Source organism: Solanum pennellii, chromosome 6, assembly GCF_001406875.1.
Source record: "Solanum pennellii chromosome 6, SPENNV200".
Taxonomy (NCBI): Eukaryota; Viridiplantae; Streptophyta; class Magnoliopsida; order Solanales; family Solanaceae; genus Solanum; species Solanum pennellii.
This window is the reverse complement of record NC_028642.1, coordinates 33,794,339-33,807,924: the sequence shown is the minus strand read 5'-3', so window position 1 is coordinate 33,807,924 and position 13,586 is coordinate 33,794,339. Positions and strand designations below refer to the sequence as shown.

Genomic DNA, 13,586 nt, shown 5'->3' with positions numbered 1-13,586 from the left:
CCCCCCTCTCTCTCTCTCTCTCTATCTATCTATCTATATATATATATGAACTATGAGCTAGAGTATTACAATAAGTCCTATCTCTAATTTAGGAAAGACAATCGATGCTAATTACAATATACAATTAACAAAAATAAAACAGATGAAGAACTCTCATAAATAAGCTAACAGACAAAATCTCCTATTATCAAGCTAAACAAATAACCTAAAGTTCCTTCCCAAAGCCTTAATTAGATGGAATAACTACCATATGTGACATGGAATCTTTGTCAAAATACCATACCAATCATGTTCATACTTGTCAAACCTTGCCTTTAACTACTGTGCTGAATGCGCAAAATATAAGCTTTAACGGCAAAAGAGGCTAAAAAGAATGCTAAGTTTGCTATCCAAGTATCCTGGCATAAACCAGTCGCAGGCTGGTATAAGCTAAATGTGGATGCTAAGATACAATCAGCCAAAGATGCTTATTCGTAATGGAGGACCAATTCACAATAACAGTGAAACTGGGATTATTGGATTCAAAAGGTGTGGGAATGCATATTCACCCCCTACAAGCAGAATTGCTGGCACTAAACGAAGGTTTGGTTATGGCAAAAATACCTAAACCTCAAACCAATTTGGAAATTGAAACTGATTCCACAGAGGTAGTTAAATATATTGACCAAAACAACACTACCTATGCTGATATTATCCATGAACACAGGTTGTTAATGCTGCAGTTAATGAGCCCAGGGATCAGGCATAACTTTTGACAGGAAATGAAGTAGCCCATGTGCTTGCAAAGGAAGATCTCACCTAGTCCACTATAAATAAAGTTTATGTATTATGTGTGACCTCCATATTTTGCTGAAGAAAAACTAGAAGTTGACCGCAAAGGAGGAAACCGTTTTGTTTAATATGTTAATGTAAACACTAGTATCCAAGCCAACTATGGCAATCTTAATGTCCTAAGAGACATCTACAGAATGATTATGTAGGGTTTTAGTACTGTTGAAGGACAAACTGCAATATTTTGCATGATTAAGTAGTAATAAAGATATCCTTATTACTCAAAAATAAGAAGTGAATCAAATAAGCAACACAAACAATTACATCTAAGTTCATGAAAGAAGTAGTGGAAGAGAATCAATTTCCATGTTATGGTGAGAGAATCTATATTTGCTTTGTACTAGACAAGGCTGAAACACAATTCTTCTTTTATTTTGCTTGATGTTATTGTTTTAATTCTATTTTCACCAAAGAAAAACATGAAGCTTCTAGAATCATATTTGTGTTTATTTTTGTTTTTTTCAACGAAGACATACGGGGCAAGGTGGGAGTGGCATTCCTGGTGGACGAGATGCGGGAATCGAGGTTGAGATAGTTTGGGGCAAGGTGGGAGTGGCATTCGTGGTGGATGAGATGCGGGAATCGAGGTTGAGATAGTTTGGGATGTGAAGAAGAGGAGCATAGCCAGTGAGGTGTGAGAGACTGAGAGGTTGGCAGTAATAGGTCTAAGGAGAGGGAGAGGGAGGAGAGAGGTGATTAGACAAGACATGGCACATCTTCAGCTCACGGAGGACAAGGCCCTGGATAGAAGAGCATGGATGCCGAGGATTAGGGTAGGCAGTTAGTAGGTAGTCGAGATTCCTCTTGTCCTAGTGGTAGAACATGTTTCTTGTTTTGAGAGCCTTCCTGCTTCCTTACCACTATTTTATTATTATAATAAGCATTAATCATTCTTCAAAGTTACTACTTCTGTTGTTTTGTTTACTTTAGTTATCTTTACTATTCCTGCTCTCCATACTTCTATTTCTTCAATGTTTATTTATGAAGACTTTAATTTCTTTAATGTTTTCACTAAAGCTTTTTTCACCCGCCCTTTTTTCGAACATGTTCTAAAAAATGATTTCTTTGAGCCAAGGATCTATAGGAAACAACCTCCCAACTGGTGAGGTCTGCGTACACCTCACCCTCCTCAGGCCCCACTTGTGACCACACTGCAAACGAACAGTTGCTTACTTTTTAATTATTTTAGTATGCTCTTTATTACATTAAATGTCCTCTATAGAAAATATAAGGGATTTGCAACAATTTTTTCTTCCATCAAACTTGAATTCTTTGATAATCTTATCCGTCCAGAGACTGGCATATCATTAAATCCCTCGACCCCTAACCACCAATTTTTCAAATATAAAAGAAGCTCTATTGTTCGCAGTTTCCACACTTAAAAAAGTAGTGGGTTGTGATCCAAAACTAGGAAATATCCTTTGTTATGTGCTCCTAGAAGTTTCCTTTCATTCAACTGAAAATAAGAATTTGTCCAGCATAGCTGCACTGTAGTGATTGACCTCTAACAACCAGGTAAATCAGCCCCTGTACAATGGTGGATCGAATAGCTCCATGTCTTCTATCCAGTCTGAGAAGTCAGTCATTGAATTAGTGATACATTTCCTTCTTTCATACAGAAGCATGTTAGTGTTGAAATCACCACAGAATATCCATGGACCCTCACATAAACCCCTGAATGATGAAATCTTTTCCTAGCTTAATTTCCTTTCCCTTCTGGTGTATGGTGCATACACTTCTGTTAGACACCACTTAAAAGATTGTAACACTGATTCAAAACTATAGGCAATTCAATAACATTGTGTTGCAATCAGTTTCCCTTCCACATTCTACTGTCCCATAGCATTAGAATTCTACTACTGCTACCTTCAGCTTCAAGATATCCACATCTCATCATCTACATGCCCATAGTTGCCATAATATCCACGTCCTTTTCTAATTTGTTTCCCGAGAACAATACAAGTCAGCACTCCATTTCTCATTAGACTCTTAACGAGATCCCTTTTAGAAATCATGTTAAGTCCCTAACATTCCATGATATTAATTTGACCTTCATTGATAAGTTGAAAGTGGATTTTTCCCCCTTCTTCTTACTACTTCCACCTCTTCATTATTTTCCACTAGTTGCTCCTGACTTTTCTTTCTTTCATCTAGATTCATATAGGGAGCCAGAGTTCTTTCCACATCCCACAAAAGCACTATTATATTGATAACTCAATCCCTGGAAACAGGAGTGAACCTGAGTCTATATAGCCACTGATTCAACAAAGAAGATGCTATAAACACGTTAGTCAAAGCATTATAAGGAGTTGAAAGAGAAACAAACTGATGATCTTCTTACAACCAATAAGACGTGAAGACCTTCCAGAACAATAATACATATCAATTTTGGACCAAGCCAAATTTGTTAATACCATACCCCTACCTTATGAGGTACTGTTTCCGAAAGACCCTCGGCTCAAGTAACGCACATGAAAGCAGATTTAAAAGGACAGATTCTTTAGATGCCAAATATCAACAGAAGCAAAAACCGAGTAATAGTAATCCTCTAACAAAATAACACTCCAACTTCAACAAGGATAACCTGACGAACCAGATATTCTAAGCCTGGTGTGAGGCCGCACAATTGTCTTGTCAACTACTTCCTCCGAATGGAACAAAAGTAGTCACCCTTAATAGATGAATTCCCCCTATATGCATAAGGCCATCTACCCAGTAACACCATGCTTAGCAATACAGAGGAAAATAAACTGTTTCTTTGTTTTCCATAGCTTGTTAGTTCTTTTAACAAAATAAAGCATTAAGGAACTTACATTACCTATGGTGCCAATGCCCGCCAAGGTAATTCCTATCCAATCAATAGCATTCATGATCTCCTTTAGATAAAAATGGGAAAAGACTGAAAGTATAGCAAGTCCACAGCCAGAAACTGGTTGAATGACCGATACCTGGAGAATATCATTGAAATGTAAGTGTGAATGATTCTTCTAGCTATCAATATAAGAAAGAAACATTCTGTATGGGGTTCTCTCTAATAATTGATTTACTTTCAAACTATCAAGTTCAATTCCCTAAATATGCATAAAAGAGAGCTTGCTGGAAATGCACTTACCGGGGCTAGAGACAGTGCTCGCAACATCAAGACTGCTCCAAACAAATCCATAAGTAAACCAAAAATCCATGCCTTGTTGAAAGCATATGCTTTAATCACCTGTAGACAGAGATCATGAAGCTTTCCAGTTTCCAAGTAGACGTGTTTCATAGAAGAAATGTGACGAATTCATAAAATTAAAGGAAAGCAGGATAGCTTCATGGAGGCCAACATGATTTAACAAAGAATATAAGGGCAAGAAAGAGATGATGTCTGCATAATACTAGAGATAGTAAAAAACAGGAACACTTACAGCTATTTCAAATACAATAGTTGGCATTCACACTCGATAATGATAATGTTTTCAGCTTCACAAAAAAAATCTGACCATTGGCAAACGGTCCAAATTGAATAGCACTGTTGCCTAACGGACAAAATTAACCCCTTTTTTCTTTTTTTATTTAAAAACTAACCCCTCCCCTATTTACACATTTACCTTTAGAAAATCTATAAACATCCCCCAACCCATGCCCCACCCTTTCTTTCTTCATTTCTTTCTTCCCACACAGCTCTCTACCAACATCCATCTCAATTCTCTCTTAAAGTGCTATCAACAATAAGCTCTCTAAATTTTACTTTTTTCTTTATTTACGGTTTAATTGATAAATCAAAAGTAGAAGTGAGCAATTGTGATTGTACTACTGTCTGAGTTCTGAAATTCAATTTAAACATCTAATTTTCAAGTATTCAACTTATTGCGGAAATTTGGTACACTTGTTCCATCTCTCTCTTATTTAGTATATTTATTGTACATTTAATTTTTACTTATTTTCTATTTTGTTAGGTCTAGTAACTAGTTTTCTTACACTAAATTTCTGATGTCCAATTCATGATCACTAATTAATTTATTAATAAAGTTTCCTTAACAACATTTTGCTAACTATATCTATTTATCTTTTTTTTTTAGATTACAAGGAAAACCCGCAGCCGCTACCCTTTGGGTGCGCACAGGGTAAAACCCCCGCTCCTATGCAATAGCTCGCAAACCACAGCCCAGAAGGCAAACCCCTTGCTTTCACTAGCAAGGGGTTTCGAACTTGAGATCTCCAACTTGGAAGTCCCAAGCTCAAACCACTGGGCCACCCCGAAGGGTATATCTATTTATCTTTTTGCTACTAATTTATTCATTATCTTATTCTTTTCAGTGATTATGAAATTTCAAGACTTATCCTTGATCAACTTATGTCATGAAGTTCCTCAGTTTCAATTCTCATCATCAAATATCCAAGTAGTGGCTAGTTTACTCAAATTAACTTTTTTATCTTTCTAAACAGTGTAAAAGCAGCCAGAGTATTTCGGGTGGGGTGTCATTAGAGAAGCATGTTTAGCCCTGTGAAGAGAGGCATGTTAACTTATAAATGTCATCTCTGTGAAGAGGATGTGAAATCAGTCAATCACCTTTTTATTCATTACAAAATTTTGGGAGTCCTTCCTAAATCTGTGTTACCATCTGACTACAAACTGGGCAAAAGCTTTAGCAACTTAAAAAGACTACTGAAAAACTTGTTACATACACATGTTTATACCAGCAATATGAAATCCTAGTTAATTAAAAATAATTCAAACTGAAAGAGCAAAATCTTTTTCATATAAAAAGAAAGCTAGACAATTAACTTCAGTGCTTGTTAATGTGTTGTACATATAACAAAGCACTTTATATATGTAAACATAAATGCCATGTGGATAATCCACTTTCTGTTAGCAATAAGCAATCTCTCATATCAGAATCACATGATAAATGGTGGTCACACAAATGACATTCCAGCATCATAACACCAACAACTATGCTTCAATCCTAAACTAGTCGAGTTTGCTTTACATTAATAGACAAATCTCTAACCCCTCACCACAAAAAAAAAAAAAAAAAAAAAACTCCCTGCAAAAGCCAACTAACATATGTGCACTAACGCATTCACATTACAATCCAAGAAACAGAAGCATCACCAGACATTCGAAACACTAATTCATACACAATATAGGATAACATAACCAGTCACCCACAACCAACATCCTTCCAAAAAAATCAGCTGTCTAATTACAATCAGATAAACCAGTCCACCAAAGAAAATGTACATTCATGAAAATCAATTTTGTTAACAGAGGAACATAAAAAAAAAAAGAATACATACATACATATATATATATATATATATATATATATTGAATGACCAAAATAGAGAATTGAAAGCGGCAAGTATACCATATACCTTGAGCTTGAAAGATAAAGGAGGCAGAATGAGGGTCCCCTTCTTCTGCAGAACTTTGCCGATATTGTTACCGGCGGTTGCGGCGACGGTCAGGAAAATCGATTCCCACATCTCAGCCCCGCGATTTCCCTCTCCTGCTTGCTTATTTGGTTCGAGTTCTGTCAATTGCCAATAGATCTCACTTCGTCTTAATTTGCTTCAGATTTCAGGCATATTGCCACAATAATAATTAAGACAATAAGCCTGTCAGATTTGTCATGCTCTTTTGTTATTATAATAATAACATACCTCCTACCCTTACTCATTTTTATTTATTTTTTTTTAATTTTTTTAAAAAAAAAGTCAAATATCCTTTGTCAATACCAAATAGAATAAAGAGAAAAGGGTATAATATACCTAGAATGTTTACGCTTTAGATAAAAATTTATCCAAACCGAACAATCGAACCAAATTGATAAAATAAAATCGATGTGATGTGAGTTTAATTTGGTATGTTTAGATTTTTGAAAACCAATAGTATTTGGTTTGGTTATGATTTTATTCGAAAAATCAAAGAAATAACCGAACGTAACTGATGATCATGTACATAGATTATATTAATATACATACTTAATATATTGTTATTATAAACAATTTTAAAGATATTATATATTTTTTCGTTAAAATTTCATTATAATCTACTTAGTGACAGTAAAAGTGACCAAGATGAAAACATTGTCTTATTGATTTCATGTGTATGAATGTCTATGACAATTCTTTGTGAAATTGAAAATATTATTGTCTCTTCTTTCTAGGCAAATACAATGAATTTTAAAGTTGTATTAATAGTAAATTTAGTGATCGAAAGTTTAGTAATTTAAGTCATTCAAACTATCACTTTTCACATTTTGAATGAATTGTTTCTTTTATTTTTGTATATACCAAATAACCGAACCAAATCAAATCGAAATTGATAGCCACCAAATCGATAAATGTATATTATATTTGGTTTGGTTTGGTTTTGATAATTTTAAAACCGATAAAGTTAGTTTGGTTTTGGTCTTGACCAATAACCGATCCAAACTGACCCATCACACCCCTAAATATACCCTCAATTTTACCATCTAAACTATATATTCTTAAAGTGGTTCATATATGTCACATCCCGAAATAGGGGGAGCAACTGACACTCGATACCCTATAAGATAGAGTTACCCAATAAAACATTCTAGATAAACCAAAGTGTGTGACAACAAGATTGGGCAGTACAACCTCTAAAAAGTGAAGCATGCACCCTGAAGATCATGACCTAAATGAGAACAAATATACAAACAATGGTAGACAAGCCAAAAAAATAAAGATATATTATCTAGTCGATGAGGTTACAACTGAAGACATGCTTACTTACACACACGTATATAGGCAACAGGTCCAATACCTCCCAATTATAGCTCGAGAGTAGAATGCATAGCATGTTATGTCATGGATTTATAACATTTATAAGTTATTGTTTTCATGTTGTCAATCTTGGTCTGTTTGTAGTCTTGTTCCCATAACCTCGTAATAACTCTCGTATATTATATAACAATCTCGTGGAGCCTCGTATGTTATTCCAAAAAAAGCTTGAAAAGTTAACTCAAATTTTTGAAGATAACCTAACCTTGCAGAAATTCCTAACAAGTTTAAGGTGATTTACTTAGTTCCTAACTTGATTTCTACATAATTCATAAAAGAGGTACTCCAAAAAACAAGTGTTTTGATAGTTTAAACATTTAAGTTATATTAGAGAGTTTTGAAGACCGTGGGTTACTTTTAAAAATTTTCATAATGACTTTAGTGGGGAAAGAGGGTTGGTTACTCAAGTGAAATTTTAAGTCACATCAATCAATAAAAAGAATAAGAATTCATATATGTGGACATATAATCAAGGATATAAAGGACGTATGTCGAATACTTTACTTATTTGAAAGAATGGAATATCAAAATAACAGAATCATGAAAATAATCCAGCTGAGATCCCAATGCCTTTCACTGAAGGTATTTCTAGCAAGAGAATAGCAAAATATCACATTCGGTGTTTTAGGAATTTTTGAGGAGTGGTGCTAAAATGAGGGACGTAGCTTAGCCTTAACATATCTTTCCAATGAACGCTCAAATGACTGTAGTTTATTCACGAAAATTGTTCCTTATGTCCTAAGCTTCGCAAACTCCATATATACACAACTGGTATGCACCTAACAGTTCAAAATTGATCTTAAATTGGCAAATATGCCAAATGGCCTTAACTTGACGAAATGTTCGTAGAACTTCATAAAAACAATCATAAAACAATCATGTGATGATTGCCTTAGTTAACCCAGTGTAAAACTTGAATAAACACCAATAACTACAAATTTATATCGTCAAAAATAGCTCCAAATGCGATTAATAGAAGGGTAAAACGATTGCCACGTGTAGAGATCTCATTTCTAGGCGCGGGACAACTTTTAATAGTAGAAATCGTCCAAAACTATCCTTCATCATGCAAGAACTCCATAGGAACTATCTCTTGAGCTTTCTTTCTGGTTTGGAAGAGAATGAAATATTTTCATGGCTTAAAACATTGAGTTAAGACGATATGCCATATTGTTGACCTGGCCCGAATCGCCACTACTAGAAAACATGCCTGTAGCAACAATTATTTAGCAACAATTAAATATGTGTTGCAATATTTACTCATTCGCAATGGTTATAACCTTTGCAATAGAAAATTGGACCTAATGAAACACTTTGAGAATTAAATCATTGCATTAGTTCTGCAACCGTTGTCATAGTATCTTTATATTGCAACGGTTCGTACAAACTATCGCCTTAGGTACTCTATGGCAACAGTTCCGCCATTATTTTCCCTCTATTATTTCCCTCCACTTATTTCACTACACCCGTCAAAAGAGTTGTTTTTTTATATTAATTGTAAAATTAAAATAAAAGAGCCTCATTTTAAATCCAAACCGTTGATCTCTAGTATTCAATCTCAGCCTTACATCTATTTAAAAATCAACAATATAGATCAAAGTAATTGGTATACCTATTTTTAATCTATCAAGAGCAGAACCCTAAAAAAAATTTCACTCCCCACCCTTTACCATAGCAGCGGCGCCCGCTATCTCTGCTCTTTCCCTCCTCATTGTTGCTTCCCTTTTCTCCCCCAACGAGAAACAATAGTCAGAAGCTCCAGCGAGCAATCTCCATCGACGAAAACAACAAGCTCCAGCCAGCGAGCTCAAGGCAGCGTCACCTCTTTCACTCTTCCGGCAAAGACGAGAGAACAACAACATCAGCAGCCGGCGATATCCCTAGCGCCTCCCTCTATTCTTTTTTTCTCTTTTCCAGCAGCTCCGGCAATGACCAATAGCAGCATGGAGATGGCCATCGTCTAGTCTTCTCTTTTCCATTCTCCGATTAACGAGCTATGAGGAAGTAGCTCCGATGCAGCCACTTTCTCCTCCAAAAAGGCAATTTCTATCAGGCATGACTATCAATATTTCTATCCTAATTTTTGGCTGAGTTGAATTTGGTAGTCAAAGTTTTTGCATTTTAAACTATTTTGGAAGTAGAATGAAAAATTCCCCCTTTAGCAAGTATATTTTTTTTCCAAGTATATTTTCTTTCATGGTCTTTTTTGTTTGTTTTTGGTGGTTTAGATTTTAAGAAATCTACATCACTGACTGAACGTAGAGCATATACAAGTGAAGTGCAGAAGATATACAGGGCTATGAGATTGACCATGAAAGTCAAGAGCAAACTAAAGGCTTCAGCGCTTTCTACTTTTTGGCCTAATTTTGTGAACTTGAATGAATGCCAATTCTTGAACATTCTAGGAATATTTTTATGTTTAGGCTTAATTTTTGTGAACATCAATGTATGTTAACTCTTGAATTGTAAATCAAGATCATGTGTACTTATCTTTAATATATGGACGACTAGTTGAAGTACATATTGGTTTAATATTTTCTATCATTATATTATAGTTTACCATTTAAAAAGTCTATTGCAATAGCTTAAAAACATTGTTGCAATAGTTTAGAAGAACTGTTGTAATAGAGTACACCGAGTTGTATAATAAAGTTGTTGCTATAGGTCTTTTGCAACGGTTCGCAACTGTTGTAGAAACCATAGAAAAGTCTCGTCCTAGACGAAAGAATAATTGTTGCTATAGATAGTGTGTTGCAACAGTTTACAACTGTTGCTATAAAACCGTTACTATAGACATATCGCAACAGGCTTATATGCAACACACCGGTTTCCATTGCCATAGTGCAATTGCAACACTTTTTGAGTCTATGACAATGATTATTCTTGTTTTGCAACAGACCTATTTTCTAGTAATGCGCGACCCGGATTCTACCCCGGCAGTCCGTAGTAAAACCCTCATAACTCTTTACTCCCATGTCGATTTGACATGAGGTTTTGTGGTTTACAAACTAGACTCGTAGACCTTCGATTTAATGGGTGGTAGGCCTTCTAAATTCTTATATATTGGGAGAAAACATTCATGACATTTGACCCAAAATTAAGAAAATATTTCTAGAGAAACTTCTATAACTTTTGCCGACCTTAGTTTCACTAATTTCTTTGACTTCAAAACTTAAAATATGACCCTTATATTATTATAATACCGCATAAAAACCTATTCTGAGTATGTTGTACACACATTGGCTTGTCCACAAGGTATGGGACAATTTAAACATTTCAAACGTGCGAAGTACTACCCGAGCCATTTCTTTAATCATTGACTTTGTTTGATGGGGTCCCTTTGACCTAAATCTTTAGTGTGTTTCCTTGACATTTCCACCTATTTTCAATATTAATATCCAATATGCGATACAAATTCATATACATCTCATATAACCATACTAGACTACACCACATATATTATGCAAGAATAGGGAAAAGGTACGGGATCTTACATTTTGCCCCCCTTATGAGCATTCGCCCGAGAATGAATCTAGACAATCCCTTTGTTGTGTTTTTATTTTTTATTATAGGACTTTATTTTCAAGTTTATATATGTTACATTCGCAAACATGAAGTCAATTCTGCAAATTGTAACTATTAAGATTTGCATAGCTATCTCGTAAGAAGACATATAAATTGCATGTAATACCTCTAAAATGACTTAGGTGAAGTTAGAGCCTAATATGTGTTTCATGAGGTTTAAAGTCTTAAAATTGTTTATAATGATGTTTTGAGGTAGTTTCTAAAGTTTGGTGATGTTTGGAGGTCAAACGTCCAAGAATGTCCATGACGTTTGAAAGATTTGCCTTGAGACATGCTTGTATGTTTAGTTGTGCCTTTGCATGTTTTACGTGTTTGTTTTGGTTGAAATTGATGTTAGAGTTTACTAAATTGTATACGAAAATATTTGAGTTGGAAACGTCCGGGCGCGACTCCCCAATGACCAACCTAAGAATCCTTGAGGAGGACCCACCTTTTGAGCAAGACTGCTTAAAACAGTCTCAATCAATGGAGGTGCAATCAACGTCCCTTAGTTCAATCGACGACCCGTCGATTGGGGCGTGGATCTTTACTTAGCCTGGGGATCTTAAGTTCCCATTTTTTTAGCCTCCGACCCATACCACTGACCAGCAGAACGGTCTGTAGGTGGGTCTACGGGGCGTAGCTTGAACCGTCGATTGGCACCTGCAGATTTTCTACAGGTGTTTCTGCCAAGCCTTGGGAATTTTAGGAAATTCACCTAGTGTTCTAAAAAATATTCGGGCGGTTTGATTATTTTTGGGTGTATTTAGTTGATTAAAAACGTGACTAGTTCATTCCCAATTCATTTTTCAAATTAAAACCCTTCCCTATAAAAAAGAAACCTCTCTAGAATTCTCCATTGAAGGTGAAGCTCAAGAACAACCATGGTGATGGATTCTCAAGCTTTCTTCATAAATTTTTAGTGGTTTTCTCATACAATGAGGTATTGGGATCCTTCATCTCTAGTTAATCTTCCATGTAGAGAGTTCCTTTCAATGTTTTAATGCAAGTTCATGATCAAACTTCTTCTTCTTCAATCTAGCTATGTGTTCCTTCTCAAATCAATTTCAAAAGCATTATTATGATGAATTATGGATTACCTACTGCTTACAATGATGTTTTCAATCCAATTACGTGATGAACCCGTGGTCCCTTCCACACTCACGATTTAGCCTATGTGTGGGCTTTGTGATCTTGACTTTTGTTGATTGAATTATGGTCCTAACATGCTGAACTGCTTATATCTACTGCCTATGATGTAATGTGATGATGAATTATGCGTTGTTGGTCCAATGTGGATTGATGTTTGAGGACTTGATCTCTACTTCCTATTGATTGTTAAAGAATGATGTTCACTATAATCTCAATTCTATAGTGCATGAAGGTAGGATTCATTTATGTAAAGATAATTGTAGCTCGTGTCTTATGTTGACATTATTGATGAATTCTGGGCATGAATCCTTCATGATAAAAGTAAAAGAGTTGTGGTAAGATTGATTTACATTCTTATAACCTATAGATTGATAATGTAGGTACATGATGTGATCTAACTTCTCGGGTAGATGAAGCATGATTTCTAATGTATTAGTGATATACTGTACTTGTTAGTAGCATGATCTTGTAGTGGCTTATGTATGATTTCGTCTATATTAAAATATATTTAGCTACAAACCTAAACTTAAATTGTTGATGAAAAAGGTGTATTGATCAATGATGATCAAAGGTTGATGAATCAGTAAGAATGACTCTTTCCCTCTACTTCTCTATAGAATTGTTAGTTGATAAAGTCTTGTATGGTATTGNAAAGAGTTGTGATTATTGTAAGATTAGTGATATAAATTACTAAATGTGATTAGGTGAAATGAATCTATAAATTATATAAAACTAATCGTCATATCTTTTGATTAGTAGAATTTTTCTTAATTAACAATTTCTTCAAGTTGTGAGGGGTGGTTTGGCCGCTTGTTACGAAAGTGAATTATTCATATATTAAAATTAGCATAATTAATATTATGTTTTATATTATTTTAGGCATTAGCTATGTATAAAATTTAACACATCAAATATATATCATGTTTAGTTATTCATATATATATATATATATATATATATATATATAAAATATGAACATGGCCTTGAAGGCAATTGTATTATGTATATGAGGTGGTGGTGATCACACTATGTGAAGCCTATGCGTAGTTTCCTATTCTAGCTATGATCTAGGTTGTGTTGCTAATATTATGAGCATGTAAATGTTTATGTTACGTTTATGTATAGGTGCTGCCTATGACGAGGTCTTCTAATGATCTATGTGAAGTAAAGTTAATATTGGTGCATAATGATTAGAGATTATTGCAATGACATTGTAAGTCTTGAATAAATGTGTCTTATGCTATTTT

The 13,586-nt window shown here is 34.8% G+C and overlaps 1 protein-coding gene across 1 annotated transcript in view; it reads right to left on the bottom strand.

The window, feature by feature from the left end:
• Nucleotides 1-6,440, bottom strand: part of LOC107021532 (probable magnesium transporter NIPA9) — a 17,347-nt gene extending 10,907 nt beyond the window's left edge. The window contains exons 1-3 of the mRNA XM_015222211.2: nt 6,190-6,440; nt 3,944-4,042; nt 3,650-3,779 (exon numbers count right to left, since the gene is read on the bottom strand). Coding sequence (XP_015077697.1) covers nt 3,650-3,779; nt 3,944-4,042; nt 6,190-6,300 — 340 coding nt within the window. The 5' untranslated portion in view covers nt 6,301-6,440. The remainder of the gene's footprint in view (nt 1-3,649; nt 3,780-3,943; nt 4,043-6,189) is intronic.
• Between the last annotated feature and the right edge of the window lie 7,146 nt (nt 6,441-13,586).